The sequence below is a fragment of the Epinephelus moara genome, chromosome 3 (genome assembly GCF_006386435.1).
Source record: "Epinephelus moara isolate mb chromosome 3, YSFRI_EMoa_1.0, whole genome shotgun sequence".
Taxonomy (NCBI): Eukaryota; Metazoa; Chordata; class Actinopteri; order Perciformes; family Serranidae; genus Epinephelus; species Epinephelus moara.
Window position 1 is genome coordinate 8,180,157 of NC_065508.1, and position 22,374 is coordinate 8,202,530.

A 22,374-nucleotide genomic window follows, 5' to 3' on the forward strand; every position below is an offset into this window, starting at 1 on the left:
GGCCATGTAGCTTTGATTTTTTTCTTCCTCATTAATAAAACCCTTTATTTGAAAAACTGCATTTTGTGTTTACTTGTGTTATCTTTGACTAATGTTTAAATTTGTTTGATGATCTGAAACATTTAAGTGTGGAAAACATGCAAAAAAGTAAGAAATCAGGAAGGGGGCAAACACTTTTTCACACCACTGTATATACATGGTGATGTTATCTTTGTTTTCTCAGCTTGTACTTGGAGATATCAGATTTATAGAAAGACTGCATACAGGCTTACATACGGGGATGTAAAGTTTGAAAATGCTCAGTACAAAGACACGATGAAGAAATGCTCTCGGGTTGCATTGTGGGAAATGTAGTATGAGGGACTGAGAGTATCTCAGTCTTTTCTGATTTTTTAAATCTGTCTCTTGCAAGTCGCCAAACTTTTTGCTAATGCATTACTGAAGGCCACCACCTGGTACTTTTTTAGGATCCAGGTGAGCTGAGTTGATATTAGAAGGTGGACTTCAAACACTGCTAAGCACTGATTGGTGACAGAGAAACATTACTAGTGCAACATGGGACATCTGGCACAATACCTGCCACAGTTTTTTTTTCACTCATATAACTAACAAAGTGCAGACGCTATTCTGTTTGGTTGCCAATGAAAGGATTTGGCTAGTGTGGTGTTGAAGATGATGTCATAGCAGTTTTATGCAATGTCACTATGATGATCAGCTGAGAGTCCCACCTACACTCAGGGCGTGCTGTCCGCAAAATGAAATAGAGAAAAAGGACCTGGAACCGAAAGTGAAATGAGTCGAGTCAGTTAGAGCCAAGCCATGCAGTGGAAATGAGGCATTAGTCATGGTGCAGTTTTTTTCTGCATCCTTGATCTGTCTGTCTGTCTGTCTGTCTGTCTGTCTGTCTGGCTGTCTGTGTCAGTGTCAGTTGGCTTATGTGGTCTGAGGTAGCAGGCCTGCAGACTTGAAGTGTGTTGTTGATGCATTCTCCACGGCCTGGGAATGCTGAGGTAATGCCTTACTGCCTGACTGCCATGAAAGGACATGTCAGCATGCAGCCTCTGCGTCCTGTGTAGCCAAAGGCAGCAGCAAAACAATCAGTGGATATTCATTTATATGAAAAAAAATATAGCAACTTTCAAAGAATATCTCCCCAAATATTTATATATATTTATAGAACAGTGTAAGGTGAAAGGGTGAAGCACACACACTTAAAGCTCCAACACAAATATATATTTGATATAATAAAACTTTAAAAATATATTAAATATGAAACATTTTTGATCCCATATGAGGCTTTACACCAATATTATGAATATCTTGTATGTCTGACAGTTCAATTTTTTTTCTCTCCAAAATTTACAAAACAAATCACCATTCAAAAATCTAGGCCTAAAACAATGATTGTCCATATATAATATCCATCACAAGGATCATGACTTTTTTAATGTAGCTCACACAAAATACAAAAACTAAATACAAAACTAAAAAAGAGAATTTTTTTTTTTTTGCATAAAACTTTTTGACATCACTGTCTGAAGCTCCTGTGTTATAAATCTATATCTTCCTTTAAAACAATGAAAATCATGCTGACTGAGAATATGATTTTCCAGCTGATGGTAGTAGTACTAAACACATACACACACACACACACAGGCACACCCTCAGTCACGTGCATGCCTCTGAACCTCATTATGGGTGCATTAGTGCTGAGGAGGGGAGTGGAGGAAACGACCGGTGGAGTGAAGGGGGATCCACTTTGGGTCCAAACAATAGAGACACATGGCTGGGTGGGGACATGCAGAGAGGGCGAGAGGGTCTGTGTGTGTGTGTGTGTGTGTGTGTGTGTGGTGGGTAGACGTGGGGTGTGTAATGTGGTGGACAGGCTCTGTGACAGCTGCTACATGATTTGGCCCCTCCTCTGTGTTCAGCAAAACAAAATCTGTAGGTAATAATTGGCTGTGATTTAGCTACACTCTGAACCTACATGTTTTTTCATTTATTGTTTGTTATTATTTTTATTTATTTTTTATATAATATTTAAATTCAAACAAAAAAGTGATCCTGAATTTATACTGGAGTCATTTTTGTGTATTTATTGAACAAATTTGCTTGTTTTTATTAAACAAAACATCTGAACATGTCCAAATTTAAAACAGAAATGTGTTTTTTCCAGAGTTTTTCATTTATTTAAATGTTGTACTTCAGATTTTCCCATTAAAAAAAACACAAATGTGATCATATACACTCCAATGAATTTATTTTGCAATTCACAGTTTGTCTGTTTAGTCAACACAGTTGTAATGCTGCTATAGGATTATAAAACAGCCAAATAATTTCAGTACCTAATGTTGGTAATGAGGATGACAACAAGGTGTAGAATGACGGAGATTACCACCCTGCAGGGATTAGAGAGTCCTGCTTTTGGTACCTTCTATTGACTATAGTGCCACACATGCTTTTCTAATCAATCATGCAATCATTACTGGCCTTCTGCTCTGATCAATAAACTCATCGGCTGTGATACACAGACACAGAATATAACTCTGGTTAATTTTAAACCAGCTTCTTCAGATTAATTTTAATTTTGATGTTTGAAATAAACAATAACATCATATATATGCTGAAGTATATGTGCAAGAAAAATGTGTGACAGCTCAGTAATGCAGACAACTGGATGCGGGCTGTTCGGCAGCTGCTCCACTGCGCCCTCCGGTGGAAAGATTGCGACATCGCCTCTTTCCAGTCGAGCCTATTGAGGGAGGGGCCGGGTGTCTGAGCCACAGTACGCTCCTATAGCACTGTGCGAGGCACTTTACATCGCACTGACAGAGTGGCGACCATTCCCTGAAGCTCCCATCCAGGCGAGGGCCGCTGCAGCATCCGTACAGAGGGAATATTGTTTTTCAAAGCTTGATTTCAAAGGTGGAACCGGACGAAAAATGTCTTACCAAGGAAAAAAGAACATCCCAAAGATCACAGTGAGTATAAGAGTTATTTCTGCTTCACTGGCTGAAGCAACTTTGATGCGCGCTGTTGCAAATCACTGCGTTAGTGTTTCTGCCGTCTCACAGCAGTGTGTCATAAACAGTTAAATGCGGCCACTAGCGCGACCAGGGGCTTGTAATTTTTTCCTTCTATTGTCAGACCTGACCGCAGGAAGCCGCTGGAAAAAATACGCACCATGAAATGGCATGAGTGGCTGCCATAGTGACAGCCAGGCAGGGAGATGAGGCGTTTTCTTAAAGGTGTCCTGCATCTTCTTTGTTGAGGGGCTCCATGCGTGTGGCGAGCCGGCTCGCCCATAAAAATCACTGTCATGTTTCTGCAGGGACTCCTGCTGTCTGCAGTGCATGGCTGTGAGTTTATGGAGACTGGATCGTGTTTAAAGATCATTTTTAAATGCAGTTTGGCAACATATTATTATAATATTGCATAAATTATTTCATTAGCTATCCATTTTCCCCACAGTCCCTTTTTACATCTTGCAAATATACATATATTATTATGTTTTTAATGTGTGAGAGGCCATTAAAAACCACGTTTTAGCCATTTTGACAGGGATGTGTCCAGCCCTTTCTCTCTTAAGGAGATTATTTAGGGCCTAATTGATCACATGTATGGGAGGCCATTAAAAAATGATGTTAGTCTAATTTTTAATGAGCGTCCCATTTTGATGCACAATGTTTTAGTGACACACTTAAAAGTACACCATCTATACTATAGCCTAATTATATTGTCCTATGGGTATCAGACTTTAAATGATTGAAAAATAAAGTGAGTAGTGTAAAATAATTTGCAGTTCTTCTGCATCAGCTCTTTATTTTTCACCTGATTTATTTTAATATTAAAAATGAAATGTGTCTCCTGCAGACATGGGCTCCTGTTCATGTTGCAGGCTGGTGCAGAGGAGAGTGAGAGGAGGAAAAAGAGAGGTGGGGGAAATACACGCCCATTTGTGATGAGCTGTGATAAGCTGGCCTTGTAATGGGGCGCTTGTATTCCTGCATCATTGGAAGGAGAAAGATTCAGACTCCAGTCAGAGCATCGAGGGTGGAGGTTGAATCCAGGGCAGGCTGGTGTTACACAGCCAGCCAGCTGGGTGCTGGTGTGTGTTACAACTGCAGAGAAACCTCTCCCTCTCCTCTCTGTGTGTATGTGTGTGTGTGGGTCTGAAATGCCTGCCTTCCAGTTTTCATTGTTGCAGCCCAGGCTGCAGTCAGGGGTGTGTTGCTTGGCTGTGGGAGACACAGCCTTTGTCTCGTCTCCTCAGCTGATATTACACCAAAGGGGTGGTTTTGGGCTTATGGCCTGTCGAGGACTTGAATCCTGCATCCATATTCTGAGCACAGTCTCTTGATGTCAGCTCTCTTTAAGTAGGGCATGTCTCTATAATATGCAAAAGTGGGCCACTATTTTCCATGGCATGTTTTACACACTCATTATAGGGATGGAAATTTAACTGTTACCAACCCCCCATAGAGAGGTTTGGTGTTTCCTTTTTTTCCTGAAGCCGTCCTTTATTTCAGAATTTTGTGGTGTTAAACCTGCAAAGTGAATAATATTTCTGTCAAAACATCCATTTCTCCACAGAGAAAATAAGAAAGTGGTGCTGAGAGAGCACTCAGCTCACCAAGATAAGATCTGTCTGCTCATAGTTTGATACTGAGACAAGAAATCGCAGACTGGAAAAAATCCAAACATGAGAGTTTGATGGCCTTAAGATACATGCTATGTGGGTACTTAAGTTACAATTTACAGCTGGGAGATTGTTGTAATCCTCAAAGACAAGCTTAGCTGTAACTAACATGTCACTAACTACAGTGACAGTCAGTGGTGAGCACAGCACAAAATATCTCATTGATGTTCCAAACCAAGAGTAGAGACATGGGACTAGTTCATTGGTTTTAAAATCAAATATAATAAGGAAGCAACATATCTATATCTATATCTATATATTTCATATTAATTGAACACTTAAATTAATATTTACTCTCAACATATAATGGTTGTCCAGATTTTTTTTTTATAATCTAAAAGATTTAAATAAAGCAGCAACCCCTGAAGCCTAGATATGAAGTCAGTGCGTAAGTGCCAAAAACTGCAGTTCATCGAATGACCACTTGAGGCTGGCTCCAAAACAGAGTCCCCATAGACCCCCATGTTAAAATGCCCAAGCTTACAGACAAAAAGAACATGTTTACAGCCTGGTACAAAAACAGTGTTTGTCTTTATAGCTAATTTCAACATTCATGTCAACTGTACAGGGGTACATTTTTAAAAACATACCTGTTTACATTTTATTAACGCCTAAAGTTACCAATATTTTAAGGTGGGGCTTCTTGATTGACAGGCTGTCTGTGAGGTGTTGCTATCGGTCGCTGCAGTCTGAGTCCTCACATCTCCACAACTCCGCCCTCTCATCGTTATATGGTCACTTCTGGCTCCATAAACCCAAGATGACACAGTTGAAATGCCGAAACCGAGGCTTCAAAAAAGTAGTCCACAAACCAGTGGGTGGTGTCAAGGAAGCTACATCCATTATTTATACCATCTTGAATTTAAATCCATATTGATTGGCGACACCTGTGGTTACTAATGGTAATGGCAAGTGTTTTTATAATACAGGACACAGTGTTAGTTAGAAATAATACCTGTGTCAACCACCGGGGGCAGTCAACACACTTTGAGTGGCCACTCAGAAAGCAACAGAACAATGCACATGTCCATTTATGCCATGAATGTATGAATAGAACTGGATACAGCATTGGAGGTGGGGCCCTTTTCATACCTTGAAGTTGCTCAGTGGACCCAATAAGGTTTAACTGCCGCATATAAAATTGCTTTGGCACTGTGCTTTCTGCCGGCTGAACCAGGTACTTCCGGTTTGGAGCTCCGATTACTTGAAAGGGGATAAAATGATTCGATTGCATGGCTCTTCTAGACTTGCCAAATGTTACGGACTGGATGGATCAAATCCGGATCGTGAAATGAGTCATTTTACGGGGATTGTGATGCTACAGAAGTGTATCCACTGATTTACAGACATCTCTTTTGTCACGTAAGTCAATGGGAGAAAAGTCTTTATGGGCCACAGGGCATCAGGCCAGAATTGACTCCCTGGAGATTGTCCTCCCAGGAAGAACATCTGTCTTTTCTGAAATGTCTCAAAGCCAGTTTCTGGAGAGTGACAGAGCCAAGTGTCAACAAAGCATAGTGCTTTGGTAGAGCACTGTTCGTTTTTCATTTCCACATGTAACTATGACAATAAAGAGCCTCTTACTTTAGAGAAGTACTGATTTGAACCCATACCATGATCTGTCCTGAAACCTGACCAGGTTGTTGTTGTGCCTAAACCTAAGCAAACATTAACCCCAGCATTTTATATCATAAACAGAAAACATTTTTCAAAAGTGATATAATGCTTTTGGAGAGCACTCACAAATGATGTCATCCTGCTGACACAGGTATCAGATCAGAAAACACTTATAGGTGTTTTATAAAAGGAAAGGACAAAAAACTTATTTTGCCATTTGATTTTAAGGATTTGATGGAAATAATACCTGTATCAACCACTGGGGGCAGCAAACACTTTGAGCGACTACTCTGTAATACAACATAAAAAACTAGCTTGTCTGTTTATAGTGCAGCCAAACAAACTGAGAGGATTTATCACGTTGTTTTAGCGAAGAACACCAACAATATCACAAGTAATACTTGATCCGCAATTGAATACAACAGCAGCAATTATTGTCTCCCATATCACATCCAGTATGTGTCTCCTGTGAATCCCTTGTGCGTCAAAACACAGTTCAAATCCTGCACAGGAATGCGTACTCTGTCAGTGAACAGTGAAAACTACTATGTATTGAGAGGTAGTTACAGAATGCAAATACATTATATGGTTATTGCTGAAAAAATGGCTGGCCATTATAGTATCCAAAATTCAGTTTAATGTAATAGTTTTTTAATTAGATTCTGCCATATCCTTAAGACACTATTATGATAGTGATAATGCCGGTCATCAGTTTGAGCAGGCAATACTCTACAGGCGTTTAACCCAAAGATGCCACATGTAGGTGGGTCTGAAAGTCTCCACCTGTAGTATTTCTTTAACGTCACAAAAATCAGATCAGCTCTATGACTGGACAAACAGTAAGTGCTGATGTCATGAATCATTTGGAGTATAAGGGTAATACTGCCACCAACGACCTCATATCTGCTTTTCTCCCCTCCTAGACTTTCCTTCTGTATTTCCATGCCTGCCTGTTCTATTCCAGCTGTTTCCTTACGTCTGCGCTCTGCCAGAGTGGCTCTGTCAGTTTTTTAGGTGTGGTTCTTCCCTTCCCTCATACCCACTCACAGCAGCTCCAGTGTTGTTCCAGGCTGGTACATGTCATCAGTAATCCCCTCCAGCTGGAACGAGAATCTGTGGGTACGAAACAGAACCGGCAGACAGCGGCTCTGCCCGGGAAATGAAACCCGTTCCCCCTGTTGACGCACCACAAAACAAGACTGCGCCACACCAGAGTGTGCCATCACCGCACAGACTGCAGCAAAGTGGGCTTGAGTGCAAACAAAATACCCTGTGGCTGCCCAGGCGTTGCCGTGCGACTCACCATGACGACCAACATACAGTTGTGATGGCAGGAAAATACAGCCTCTGTTTGGTTTGTCGTGTGGGGATGTGATTTGACACACACTTCAGTCACACGCAAACACTTCTAAGACTTGTTGACTGAGAGAGTTTATAATTCAACCTGTCTGCCTCAATAAGATCCATATTGGGTTTTCTTTTTTTTCTTTTGTCGCCATGGTTACATGGTTACACTACTCCAGCCTATCACAAGATCAACATTCCACACAGGCAGGATCTCTCTGACCGTGGCTGGCAGGAGCCCCCGCAATTAATTTAGATTGATAAGTCTCATTGTTTTCACTTTTCCAGAAAGTGAAAAAAATCCTGTGCAGTTTTGGGTAAAGAGTAAATATTTTTGCTCGCTAGGCAACAGTGCTGAAGCAGAGGAACTGGTGCACATTCAGGATGACTTCCCTCTTCCACTGGTCCCTGCCTGCCTCCCCACTGCTCTCTCCACCCACACAAGGGAGACCCTTGTCACAGCTAACAGAGGTCCTCTAAGCCTGTTTTTCCAAGACTATTCCCATTTATTAAGCATAGAGGAGTGGCTACTAGTAATTTGCATCCCAGTTTATGAGCTTCTCCCTCCAGTCTGGTGGAAGTGGAAAAAAGTTGTCAGTGCATATCAGCGTAGTAGTACAAGAATAACATCCTGTCGTCTATTTTTGATTACCGTCGCTGCCTTGTGTAACAGAAAATGACAGTTTCCTGTGCAGGGAGAGGCGCTTTATTTTTGGCGCTTTGTTTTTCTTTAGAGTTGAATGACAAAGATATTTTTTCTACCTGAACTTTATTCGACTTCGTTGCCAGAAATGTAATAAAAGAGCTTGTCAGCACCAGGGGGAGGATGCATTTAAGGAAAAAGAAAGCTTACTATTTTCCAAAGACTTCAAATCTTAAGATGTATCAGAGGAGTAAAGCAGCTGGAAGCACACAGCTTCCTGAACCCTACTGATTTCTACTGTGAGTTTAGATTAATGACAGATATTAGTATACATCTGTTTAACTTCAGCAACTTGGAGCAGACCTCTTTAAAAACATTTGTGGTTGACCTCAGTTGTGATGATTGCGTGATGTGTGTGTTAAAGCTAATCCTTCACCAACTGTCCGAATTTGTCGAAACACGAAATCCTCTACTGTTTACCCAGCGCCAAGAGTAGGTCACAGCCACGCACGCACGCACATACAAAACCAAATAGAGTAGGAAACATTTGTGATGGTCTGAGCCGTAAAAGTCTCCGCTAACAGTTGCCTGTTTAATCGAGTCAGATTAGTATTTATTATCCATAAAACAAAACAAAATTCACTCATGTCTTTTCCATGTTTCCACCGTTTGGAGTCTTTGGTGAATTTAGATATTTTAAAATTTTATTTCACTGTTGTTTTGGTGTCTCAATTGTGTTTGATTTCTTAATATATCAGTAACAGCTGAGCTTAGAACTGTAATCTTATTTTAACAGGGCAGTAAGTAACGTGACATCCTGTGTGAGTGTGTAAAGACTGAACATGGGAGGAAATTGCATTCAGAGTCAGTGGAAAGGTGCAAGCAAAGTTCGACACTTATCCCAAGGCTTTAAATGTGCTTCAGAGACGGAAAGAAAAGAAAGAACTGGAGTTACTAGTAAGTTCTGAGATCAGAATTTGCTGTCAGACAAACTCTCAACAATCCACTTCCACATATTGTGAGTACATTGCTAGTTTGCCACATAGCTAGCGTCTGTAGAGTCTGTATATTGTCTGCTTCTGGCACTACAGTGACTGCAGTGTACATCCACTGAGATTATTCCTTCCTTCCAATATCGGGGCGCTGAAACAGTGACATGATTGACAAACGAGGACATGGCCAGTGACCCTGGAAGGTCAGAGCCAATCAGGATCAAAACCAACGACATTGTTGTTGCCTTGTGTGAATATTCTGACCCTTTAAGCTAATATGAATCTTTGTGGCCTCATTTAATTATGTTACCAGATGAAAAGTTGATAAATGTTTAAAGATTACAAAAAGAATGACTCAGGCAGGTCAAAGTTTGAAACAATTTCATCATTAATCATCTTTTTATGTGAATATAAGCTTAAAACAATACAAATTATAGCAATTATAGCACTGTTGGATTTTCCAATACACATAGGCAGGATGCCTGAAATCAAAGAACGCTACACAGTGTACAAACCAGACATATGTAGGCTCTTCAGTCTGGTGTTACCGCTACATGCTCTGCAGCTGTTCTTCGTCACTGTAGCTTATTCTGGGAAACCCAGAATATCACTGTTTTGGTCGGTATCCGGTCAATGGGTTTGTCCCAGTTTGAAAGTTGCCCCTTCCAGTCCAAACAAGAATGATTCAGTCTCTGAAGGGATCAAAGTATTTTTACTAATCTTAGTGAGCAGGTAGGTTAGGGCAGGTCTGTGTAAATCAAATCAAATCAAATCAAATTTATTTATAAAGCACATTTAAAAGCAACCTAGGTTGACCAAAGTGCTGTACAATAAAGGTAAAGTCACAGAATAACAAAGTGCAGAGATCAAAATACGTAGCAATACAATCCCATGTACACAAGTCCAAAAGTAAAGGAACAAACTGGAGAGTGGAAATACAAAAGACTAAAAATGGGGGATACGTGTTTAAGAGCGCTCAAAAGCTTTGGAGTAAAAGTGGGTCTTAAGTCTAGCCTTGAAGTGTCCGCAGATGGGGAATCATTAATGTAGAGAGGTAGGCTGTTCCAAAGTTTGGGTGCAGCCACAGCGAATGCACGATCCCCTTTGCCCTTTAGCCTCGATCGAGGCACAGCCAGAAGCTGCTGGTTTGAAGATCTGCATGTGTAAAGCATAGATAGATAGAATACTCCTCAGTACAAGAACAGAGATGCATTGCTATGTAAAGTTCCATAAAAATCCCTCCAGTGGCGACACTATGATCAGTGGCATATGAAATACTGTGACAAAGACCAATGTACTGGTCATGTGTGAGATTTAAAACAAGAGAGGGAATATGAACTGGTTGGAGTCAGTGTCCCACAAGGATTCAGGAGGAAGCGTTGGCAAGAATTGACTGAAATCAATATCCATTATGGTTGACACCGAAAGCAGCAGCGAGGCTTCAGTCTGTCCATGGTCACATCATACACTTGCCACAACATGCATGCATGAAAACCATTAAATTTTCCGTGCCAAACTCAAAGCTGCAACAAAAATTCAGACAGCATTACCGCTGCGGTATGTGTCCATTATGTGGATGGTGCTGTCTCGTTAGTGTCGTAACAAATGGTTAAGTTTAGTCCCATAACCACATAATAGCACAGATGGTTTAACTCCAGCAGTGTCACAACAGTTCCGTTACCCTGGGAAGACATTTGTGATGATGTGAAATCGTAAAAACATAATAAGCTAAAGTGATGGCAGGACTCCCTTGTGGTATTATTGCATATCCCAAATTTATAGGAAAAAAAAAATTGCCACGTGTCACAGTCTGTTTATTTTCATTGACTAGATAACTATGGCAACATCGTGAAACAGCATGTTGCCACTTGTTATATTTTCTGATAAGAGCTGGAAGTATTACATATTGCTGTTTGTGGTTGCATGACATGAGCACTGGGAAATGTGGCAGTCTGTTTGTCAATGACTCCAGGAAAAAGCCACAATACATGCTCGGTCTGAATTTAGATTGATGAAGTAAGATTAGGATGTGTTAATGAAAAAACTTCTCTCGCAGATTATATGTATTTGAAAGAGCCTGACAGTGGTCGGGCCTTGCTCAGCAGCACTACCACTTAGATATAAGTCATGTGAAGTGCTCTCGAAATTCTTTGACATTTAACATCTACTTTTTCGCTGACTGGAAATAAGTCAAGTCTGGTATCAAGCACAGTCACCACTCGTAGTGATACATTATGTATGTCAGTGGCAGATGCACTAACTGAGGAGCACTGAAATCAGCAGACGGACAGTTGCTGGGTTGTAATGGAAATGGAAAGCTATTGATTGTCGGATGATTGTGGTCTCTTGCATGCTGTTATACGCCGGTGGGCAGAGTGGGCAGAAACTGTCAAATGGGAATATGGGTGTATGTGTGTGTATGTGTGTTAGAGAGGAGATGGAGACTGCTGAGGCACTTTAGCAAGGCACCCATGCATGAGGGCACACCCCTCTTTGCAGTGTTATAAATCAAATAAAAAAAACCTTTACTCATCTGATGCAGGCGATGCAGCCCTTGATTTAACTACAGTCATAAAAAACAGGAAAGCAACAATTCCTCCATCACTACACCACTCTGATGTAGGTCGTTTCAGTACTGACTTGATAATAAGGGTCAAATTATACACTCCCTATTCAAGTTCAACACTAGATGAGGAAGGAATCGTCTCTATGAGCTAATGAGCGTCAGTTTCAGGGCTCCACAGAATGATCTATGCTGGTGCTGTGTTCCAGCCACTGATGCCTGTGTGTTGTAATGTGTTGCTTCAGGGTGTGGTTTCCAGGGAAAGCTCTGGGCTCTGTTTCACACTACTCCATCACCATCGCCATCACATACACACAATCACATAGGCACAAGAATAAATACACACACACACACACACATATTGCGTGTCATTAGGAGCTCAGCAGATATTGAGCTTGTATCATTTGAGCTACATACAAAACCGTATTATGCTTCTTCCTTTTTTTTGTGCTGTGAGGGAGTGGCTGCAGTTCATTATAGTGATGAAACACTGGGTCCACAGCCAGGGGTGTAAATCACTACACACATGTGCTGATGGGAAAATATGGAAGTCTGTCCCTCTGAGCAGGGAGGAGAACTGAGTCTAGCCGACTCATGGGTTGCCAATGTATTACTGAATTTATACTTATTCAGGGTACAACCTAATATTATTGTTTTTTAAAATGACTTATTATATCATGAAGGTGGACCCATCCTACAGAGAGACGTTTGTTTTACTGTAAAGAAACTGTCTTCTTTACCTGCACATACGACAGAGAAGTGTTCATGACTGGCTGTAACAAATACGTCTTTTTATCCTTGATTAATTGATTTGTCATTTAATATATTATGATATGCATGTACAGCTTGTTTTGTTCCCAAACCCACAAACATTCAACTTAAACAGAGAATTGCTGAAACTTGTACTTTATCCATTAATCATTTGATTTTTGATTTATATAATGTCAGTTAGGGCTGCATAATGTGCAAAACAAAATCATATTGCAGCTATTTTGAAAGATATTCCGAGTGCAATATGAGTTGGAGCTTTAGTGGCAATTTTTGCACTTAATTTTCTCTTATATGTAAAAAATATATAATAATGGTGAAAAGATTTTTGCTGAAATATGATTTGTAGGCCGCGGCATATCTGTAGCATCACAGTGCTTTATTTAAAATGGTATGTAGTGACACATTTTACCTTTATCAAAAAATTATGCTTTGGTTGTTGATGTTGGCCATATTGTCATTTAGATAATATTTCGATTAATTGTGCAGCCCCAGCTCCGGGAAACATTTTCAAATAGCTGTTTTTGGCTGAAAAACAGAACTCAAAACCCAAAGGAATGTAATCAAGTATCCTACAATGCAAAGGGAAACAGGAAGTTTCCTCATTTGAGAAGCTAGAGGCGGCCAATTTTGTGCATTTTTGCTTGTAAATATTATTTGAACTATAAATGTATCGCCAAATAATTGCAGAATAATTTTCAATTTTCTTTCTCTACAGCTCTGGACACTTTGCTCCACTGACTAATTGTTTCAGCTTATCTTCATGTGGCCAGTCCATGAACCACCATCTTAAACAGTTTGCCCACCGATCCCCCAACCACCCGCACAGTTATCCATCTACCAACTTACATCTCTCCCCATCCATGTAGCCCTCCGCCCTCTTCGACATTCAGTTGTTCACTGAAGTAGCTCTCCAGCAAGTCAGCAAAACCAGACGCCCAGTCTTCCCTCCTCTCTAGTCTATCTCCCTGCAGTCAACCTGTCGCCATGACAACGGCCTGCTAGAGTCAGTCTGTGGTGCAGCGGCAGCAGCAGATTTGATGTCTGCCTGTGTGGCGTCATGGCAACGCCCAGATCAGACCATATTACGAGTATGAAAGGTTGAAGGGTTCTTCAGATGTGATGCTGCTTTATGGTTTCATTTTAGAGCTCTAATCACATGTAGTGATAGAGACTGTTGTTTTCTCATGCAGATTAGTAAAGATACCATGCATCATGAAATGATCTATAGTCAGTATTGATGGCGTTTGGTCTGTTGGATACATGGATTATACTGAGAAAATAACATCCACAGTTGTTGCATAACAAAATCTGGATAAACGTGGTTAAGATGTTAATCCCTGATGAGTCCTTAAAAGCAGCTTCAGTTCTGCTTCCAACAGCAAAATGTCAGCCTCCCAAATGTTATCACCATGACTGGTCCAGGTCTTTGTAATGCAGGGTTTCTCTGTGTACCTTTATGAATACCTACTCTTGAAGGTCATAAAACAAATACTTGGGGATTTTTGTCTCTGTTAGTTTAAAGACCCCCTCCAGTGAAATTAAGTTTGTCCATATGGTGGTTTTTATATGCTACAAGACATATCATGAGCAAAATAAGCATTCAACGCTATGGCTGAGCATCTCCACCTTAGAACTGCAGTGTACTAATGACAGCCGCAAAAATATGGATTCACACAACCAGGGTTTTATATGTCATGTCATGTATGTATGTTGTAGCAGCCTCCAGGGCTAAAAAATGAAGCTAACGCGGAGTTGCCAGAAAAACTGTAGTTCCTCAAATGGCCACTTGAGGCTGGCAAATCAATCCCCATAGACCCCCATGTTAAAATGTTCACTTTAACAACAGACATAAACATTTTTTACATACTGGTACAAAAACAATTTTGTTCTCTGTAGCTATTTTCCCTGTTCATGACATTTGCGCAGGGGGTAAAATTTCATATAGCTCACCCGTTTGCATTTTATTAAAACTAAAGTAGAGTTACGCAACGGTGGGGCTGCTTTGTGTGACGGGCTGTGTACAATACTTCACCACAGCCTACCAGTCAGATCCAACCCTCGCTCTTCCATAGCTCCACCCTCTCGTCCAAATTTGGTCACTTCTGCCTCCAAAAAATCAAAATGGTGACAGCCGCAATGTGATCTACGTTCATTATTTTATACAGTCTATGGTTTAGCCACTTATAGGTTTTTGTAAGCTAAGTTTTACTTTTACTTCACCTTGTCAGACCTGGTGATCTGAAACAAGGTTTATCTAACATTAGCAACAAATTATTAGCTGTTTGAGAACTTGGTGAAGTTGAAGGCTTGTGTTACCTACGTTGGCTGGTGGAGATGGACCTTTTTAAATTGTAATAGATCCGTGCATAAATGAGGCAAAGATGAAGAGTTTGAATGTTCTTACTAGGGGTGACCCCAAATAGTCGATGATTCGATTCGGAGAAGTCTGATTCGACTGCCAGTCTTGCCGTCGAATCGTCGCAAAATGTGGTTATGAAACAAGACCGTACCATTCTGACTATATGGGGGTGCTCACTGCTGCTGAACATCTTGATTTGACATAGAATGTATTTGTTTTCTAGTAATTCATGATATATAGCCTATTGATACAAACATCAGCCTAATTTCTGTCAATAAAAAATTGAAAATGACGCGTGCGTTTAATCAGTAGGCATAATCATTACTACGCATGAATAAATCACCCAGTTGCTCGATCCAAATAAGCTGAGGTAAGTGAGTGCGCTGCAGGACCATCAGAGCAGCATCGAGGCCTACGATGATTTAAAGTTAAAGTTAAAGTCCCACTGATTGTCACACACCTGAATGTGTGAAATTTGTTCTCTGCATTTGACCCATCCCCTGAGGGAGCGGTGAGCAGCAGCAGTGCCGCACTCGGGAATCATGTGGTGATTTACGGTGGCGGAGCGCATAAACAAACACTCTGGAGGAGGTATGTGCTCTCAAATCAAACTTTTTTGAAGGATTATTCGTTTACCTGAAGTGTTTTGAAACGAATTTCACCGCTGATTGTTTTCTTGATAGACTCTGATTTTTTATTTGGCTACTTTTTGTCCGACGATTGAGAGCAGTGACTCACGGTCCGTGTGGATGAACTTGTATGAGCCTGAGTTGATTAATGAAGTAACTTGAAGTCAGAAAGAAGGAAAACTGTTTTACTTTTACTTTTATTATTATTATTATTATTATCTTATTATGGCAACTGAATAATTAAATTTGTTTATTTGGGTGTTTTAGCTCTTTTCTCTGGAGCATAAATTTGTTTATTTGGGTGTTTTAGCTCTTTTCTCTGGAGCAGAAACTGACGCAAATGAGCTCATCAATCAATGAAGGAGAAAACAACATGATTCGACGATTAGTCGGCTAAAGGAAAAATCTGCCAAATCAGATTAGACTACGAAAATTCTGAGTTGGGGACACCCCTAGTTCTTACCATGGTTGCTATTTATAAGCAATGTAATCCTTCACACACTGTGGAATAAGGTAGGGATGCACACTAATATCATCACGTCATTGGTATCAGCCGATACTGGCTTTCAATTGAAGTATCTGAATTGGCCAACATGCTGATAACATTGGTGGGTCTTTGTTATCGGCCAGTATCGACCAATATCAGAATCAACCAACATGGTTTTTCTTACTTTGCACAATGAACAAATATCACATACATTGAAAAACATTCTATTTCATGTCTCCATCTGCTGGTGGGCCATCACGATAACAGCATGCATGCATAATATGATGTTAATTCCACTACTAAAATAGTTGGGAAACAAAGTGGATATATCGATATAGGTAGCAGTTATCAGTCAAATTAGTTTTTACATATTGGCATATCGGATATCGGCAAAAAAATCCAATATAGTGCAACCCTAGAACAAGGCCTTTCTCAGGAGCACCTCAGATGTAGATGCTGATTTTGCAAAGCATGCATGAAATCAAACTGGCACTGTTAGATCTACCCTGTCAGTGTTTGTTATCCTTGCAAGCTGGCTCGCCAATACCACGATTGTGTTGACAATGATGATGATCACAAGCGTCACTTTGTGCACCAGCAATCTTATACAAGCCACTGTATTTAAATGGCAATAGAGAAAAACAGTCACATAAAAAAAATGCTTCAGTGTTTTTGATGACTTCTTGGTGAGTGCTACACTACAGCCTGAAATTGGTGTGGACCATAATGAAATCCACGACACTGAAGTCAAAACAGTGACACGTCTATGGCAAATGTGTGCAAACAGAGCAAAGCTGAATGACCAAAGTTAACAGAGAGGTGGTTTTCTATGGAAGTGCATGTTTTAGGAGCTATTATTAGTCACTGCAGCATTGGATATACAAACACTGCACATATTCCATTGTGGAACAGTGCTAGCAGTAAAAGCAGTAATAGCGCTTGATGTTTTTTGATGGACTTGAAAATGTTGATGCAAATAGGACTCACTTGCAGGAGGAATCAAACCACTTTGCCACACAGTACCACAAGGAAAGCAGGATGGGCAGACCCACTGGGTGGTCCACAGCTGAACTGTATGTGGTGTGTTTACATGGGACAAGACTCACAAACATGCCCCATCTTTTCCTAGCAGTGGATGAAAGAATGAATGAAACATTGTTCATCTCCTCATGGTGGAAAGGGGGACATAATCTTGCTACAGAGAAATAGAAAAGCATTGTCCAGCTCTAAATATACAACAGAATGAAGTGGCTTAGCAGATCGTCTTCCAATTACCTGACAATGTTCAAGGCACACTGGGTCTTTGTTGCAAGAAAATGGCACTGAATCATAACATTTCTTTTTCCCCTCTTCTTGTCCCTCTCCTCTTCCCATCCCTTTCTCTACAGAGCGACAGGCTTCTGATCAAAGGCGGGAGGATTGTGAATGATGACCAGTCCTTCCATGCTGATATCTACATGGAGGATGGCGTCATTAAGTAAGTTCTTGTCCGCCCTTCTTTCTGCTCTGCTGATATTCTCTCCCAGGTGCTTTCATCCCTCCTCTTGGGCTCATTGTCCATTTTCTTTCACCTTAGTTTCAGGTTTGATAAACTTAAAGAAAACTTTATGACCGTGAGACAGGTGATATTAGCAGGAGAAATGGGTTCCACCCCTCTTAATGACACAGGCAAACTTTAAGTCAAGTGCAAAATTACAGTCTAAATGAACCCAAACTAAAGTTAGCAGTCTAATTAACTCCCCCTCCAGAATGAGTGATATGGAAACTTCAATGAATAAATGCATGAGCACAAGCTGCTTGATCGTGTCAAGCACACTGTGTCCTGCAGGCTGACCTAACCCAAAAACAGGCCTTGCTCCAGGTAGGGCGTTAACAGCTAGTCTAGTTCCCAATTTTATGTGCTAGTATGAGCATGTCTTTGTCCCACCCGACAATGCGAGGGTAGTTTGGGTGAATTCCTTTCTCTGTATCTCCCTTAATCAGCCCGTCCTCTCTGTCACTCTCTTTCCCCCTGCCCTGTTTTCACTTGATTTTCCAGTTATAGGCTCTTTGTCCCCCCTGTCCCTTAGCGAGGCAGTTCAGAGAAAGGCACCCATGGAAAGCCTGGTGTTGCATAATAAATACCCAGATGCCTGCTGGACCATTGGGCTGCTGGCAGACTCACAGAGACACTGGCTTCTGCCTGCCCCTCAGTCTGTCTGGTGTGTCTCCTCCATAAAGTCTGAACAACGGGATTTTTTTTAGCGGGGGTGAAATGTTGATGTGTTGGCATGGTGACAGTGTGCTGCTTTAGGCGTGGCTGATTTTCCCGGGGTCAGTCTAAAGTTAAAAATGTATTTGTAAAGTTTTAAATGTATTAGAAAACGTCTTGTTATATTAATTTACTTGAAAAAAAATCAGGAAAATTTGAATGTAGTGACATCCCAGATTTAGATTTAATTAATTGTCATTGCATAAAACAAATAGTAATTTAAGAATTAAAAACTAAATATCCTTTGTGGATGCAACATCAAATCATACATCCTCTTCCTTCGACAGGCAAATTGGTGACAACCTGATTGTGCCCGGTGGGGTGAAGACCATCGAGGCCAACGGGAAGATGGTGATCCCCGGTGGCATTGACATCCACACCCACTTCCAGATGCCGTACCGTGGAACCACAACCGTGGATGACTTTGCTCAGGGATCAAAGGCTGCTCTTGCCGGGGGCACGACCATGATCGGTAAGGCCTGTTGGAAAGGTTGTCCAGAGTTTCAGACAGAGACTGAAGCTAAAAAAAAAAAGGATGGGAAGGAGGGTCGAGAAGTGAACAAAGGAAAAGAAAAAGAGATGGGAAGTGGTTTTGGTATGTTTTTGGGCAGCCCTCCAACAGAGGGCCACACAAAAGGCTGAGTGTAAGGGGGTAGGGTCGGGAACGGGGGCATAGAGTGAAACACTGCTCCCAGGGAAATACAGCACCAGTGTTTGTCTGCATGTCTATGTACGGCGTGTTTGCTTCGTGTAGCTGACGCTATCACAGCTAGCAGCTGGTAGGCACCATACTCTCATTAATACCATTAACTTCTTTTGAGCTGGCTGCTACTCTGCTGCTTGTCTGCCAGTGTGGCACCATTCTTAAACGGACACATTCACTAACAGACGTGCTACTGTATTAAGCTCTATTCATGGGCTCCATTCATTGAGGGATTATATTCCAGTGGGTGAACTGTGAGAGAAAGTGAAAACATGCACTGTGTCTTGTAACTGCCTGTGTGTATTGTGCACTGTATATGTCTCCACTAACAGATGATGTTGTGTCTGTGTGACGGTTAACTAAAAAAAACTAGTTCAGATTGACATAGTAAACAACAGTGTTAGTTTTTGTGATTGCGGTTTCCAGCTCCATCCTATTAACATGCAAAGACCCGATAAGCAGATTGGCTCATCTTTAATGAGATAAAGACGCCAGTCAGCTGGTGAGCCAGCAGGCGGTCTTAATCTATTACAGCTGAGTAAGACGAAGCAGGATATTTTGTGCACAGTGATACCGTTGTGTACAATGAGGATTTACTGTCTATGAATAATTTGAGTGAGAGCGGACACAAAGGATACATCAATAATCACCTTATAGACTTGCACAGACACAACTGTGCTTTCTGTTTTCTTATAGAAATTCGGTAAAACTTACAAGCTGACACATCACTAACCTTGTCTATGTATTCTCCAATATTTGTAATTTTAGGTGCTTGAGCACAATCCTTATGTGCTTATCAATTATGGCACAGTATGGGTACCCGAAACCTTCAAGGTATAGACCAAAATGACCCAGTAACAAGTAGTATCACAATGTTGCCAGCCAAACAATACCTGCATTGGGTCTTTTTTACGCTGGGGCTCTGATCCGGACTACCTGCCACATCAGAAAACTTTCTGTTGCTGCCATCTTTGGAGCCAGTGTCCTTGGCAAATGGTCAGTTCATTGTTTGCTCGGTTAGCACAAGCTTATGCAGAAGCGCTAACATCAACGGTCCCAAATAACATGCTTTAGCTGCTGTCTTCGAAGCTGTTGTCCTTGGCAGACAGTCAGGTCAACATCTGTTCGGTTAGCATGAGCTAACACAGCAGCAGCAGCTAACTGTCCCAACAAACTCACAATGAAACAGCTTGACTCGTTTTTAAACTTGTTAATAACCATTAGGTAATGTTAGCTGTGTGATGCCAACAGCCCTGTCATTGTGTGTGTGCAGCCAGACAGACTCATAACTGTCGTCGAGGCAGAGCTCACACTCATGTGGAGAACTGCTTTGAGATCTGTGTCAGCTAGTGGTGACATCTGAGTTCTATATCATGAATAGTAATTCTCTATTGAAACGTGTGTTTTGGGGGGGCTATTCGAAACTTAAATTTCCTCTAAATCTTACTGGCAATAGACTAAATGGTATAACACTATATGTTGTAGTTCCCACAAGCATGGGTGGCCCCATCCGGAGAGCTCCACTGCCTTTGTGTGCCAAACTCTGATCTAAAAGAAATTGATTGTGGTTACATAACTAAAAACAAAAGTTCTGAAAATAGCCCCGGCTGAAGCGGCCCCAAATTTATCAAGGACACCCAGACAAAGATGTTCGAAATGTAATGTGACATCTGACAAGGTCAGCCCCCACTGGCTGAGCACTGCAGGAACTCAGACAGACAGCTGATTATGCAAGATAAACAATACAGGCAGAAAGAAGAAACACCACCAGACAAATTCTGACATCACCCTGTCTTCAGCTCCTTATGTGTGACTATCCTCACCCCACTCTGTCGCCTCTTTATCTGTCTATTCATTTCATTTCACCTGCCACCTCTCTACTCTGTTTCCATCAACTTCATCCCCTCACAAACCCTTTTCTCTCTCCCTCCTTTCATCTTCCACTTATCCCTCTGTCCTCTACTCTCTCTTCTCCAGTGGACCATGTGATCCCAGACCCTGGCTGCAGCCTGATGGAGGCCTATGACCAGTGGAGGCAGTGGGCCGATGAGAAAGCCTGCTGCGACTACTCCCTCCACGTGGACATCACCCACTGGAATGACAGCGTAAAGCAGGAGGTGGATAACCTTATCAAGGAGAAAGGTAGGCTACATCTACCTAAGGAAGTGAGCGTGTGTAGTTTTCCAAGTTGCCACTTTGATCTGGAGAATGAATGAACATAAAGCTAGAACGCAGAATACAACAAAAGTGCTTACCTTTTTATTATTGTTTGAAAGTTGGTGCTGCTGTTGTTCAAATTAGAGTATCTCTGAATCACATGTGATAATAACCTACAACTTTGTTTTATTCAAATGGCAGAAATCACACTGTAACATGACCACATCCTGCTTATTAGTCTTTTTAGGGGGGGTTAAAGGAATAGTTCATCGCTCAAATAATCATTGTATATCAGTCACTCATCCTGTGTTACACTGAAATTGTGAGGAAAACTTTGTTTTTCTCACATGCCTCCATGGTAAACAAAGAATCAAAAAATAGAAAAAAATGTTGATGAATTGAAGTCAATGGGGTCCGTGTTTAACTACAGCAAGACTATATCAAAACATCAGTTTACAAACTCTCACACAACTAGTGCAGCATAATACAAGTCTTATTTATCAAGTTGTATGCTTGGTACTTCACAAACACATACATTTTTGCTAAAACCTTACTAATTAAAACACTTTGCACTACTCATCTGTGCCTGAGACTGTTTGGGTAACGTTTTAGGGAAAATACTGAGCATATAACTGGATAAATAAGACTTGGTTTGTACTGCATGAGTTGTGTGAGAGATGGTAAACTGATTATTTTGATGTAGTTTTGCTGCTGTTAAAACCCTATGGGCCCTAGGCCTTTTTCGGGGTATTTTTACTGCCTTTGCTTTTAAGCTCATATCACAGTCATTCTAAAGGCTACATACACATGCTATATCTTGTTTTTTTCAGGACAGTGTGGGCTATCCAGATTTGCCATCATTTCATGTCCTCCCATGTGCCTGTATTTTATATTATTTTTATATCAATGAAAAAAACAAATCCATGTGCCTAAATTTTTACATTTTTACATGTATCTCACCATAGCAAGTTGGAAGTTGACATATTCTGCCATATATGAAGAGAGGAGACTCTCTGGAACCTGACAATATAAGAACCATGATGCTGGGACATTCTGTCACTTCACAGCTGTCCAAAACATGTGGTTTGTGCCAGGCGGACATGATTGCCAGTATTTTTTCATTATTGCAAGAAATTCCATTGACTCATTCACAAGTCAA

General features: G+C 41.0%; 1 protein-coding gene across 4 annotated transcripts in view; it reads left to right on the plus strand.

The window, feature by feature from the left end:
• dpysl3 (dihydropyrimidinase like 3) overlaps positions 1-22,374 on the plus strand; it is a 54,510-nt gene that overhangs the window by 5,922 nt on the left and 26,214 nt on the right. For 2 of the 4 annotated variants that reach the window (XM_050040551.1, XM_050040553.1), the window contains exons 2-4: positions 17,493-17,581; positions 18,643-18,827; positions 21,036-21,200. In XM_050040551.1, coding sequence (XP_049896508.1) covers positions 17,493-17,581; positions 18,643-18,827; positions 21,036-21,200 — 439 coding nt within the window. Of the gene's footprint in view, positions 1-2,793; positions 2,982-17,492; positions 17,582-18,642; positions 18,828-21,035; positions 21,201-22,374 lie in introns of those variants that run through there. The other 2 variants (XM_050040550.1, XM_050040549.1) reach the window with 2 other exon arrangements.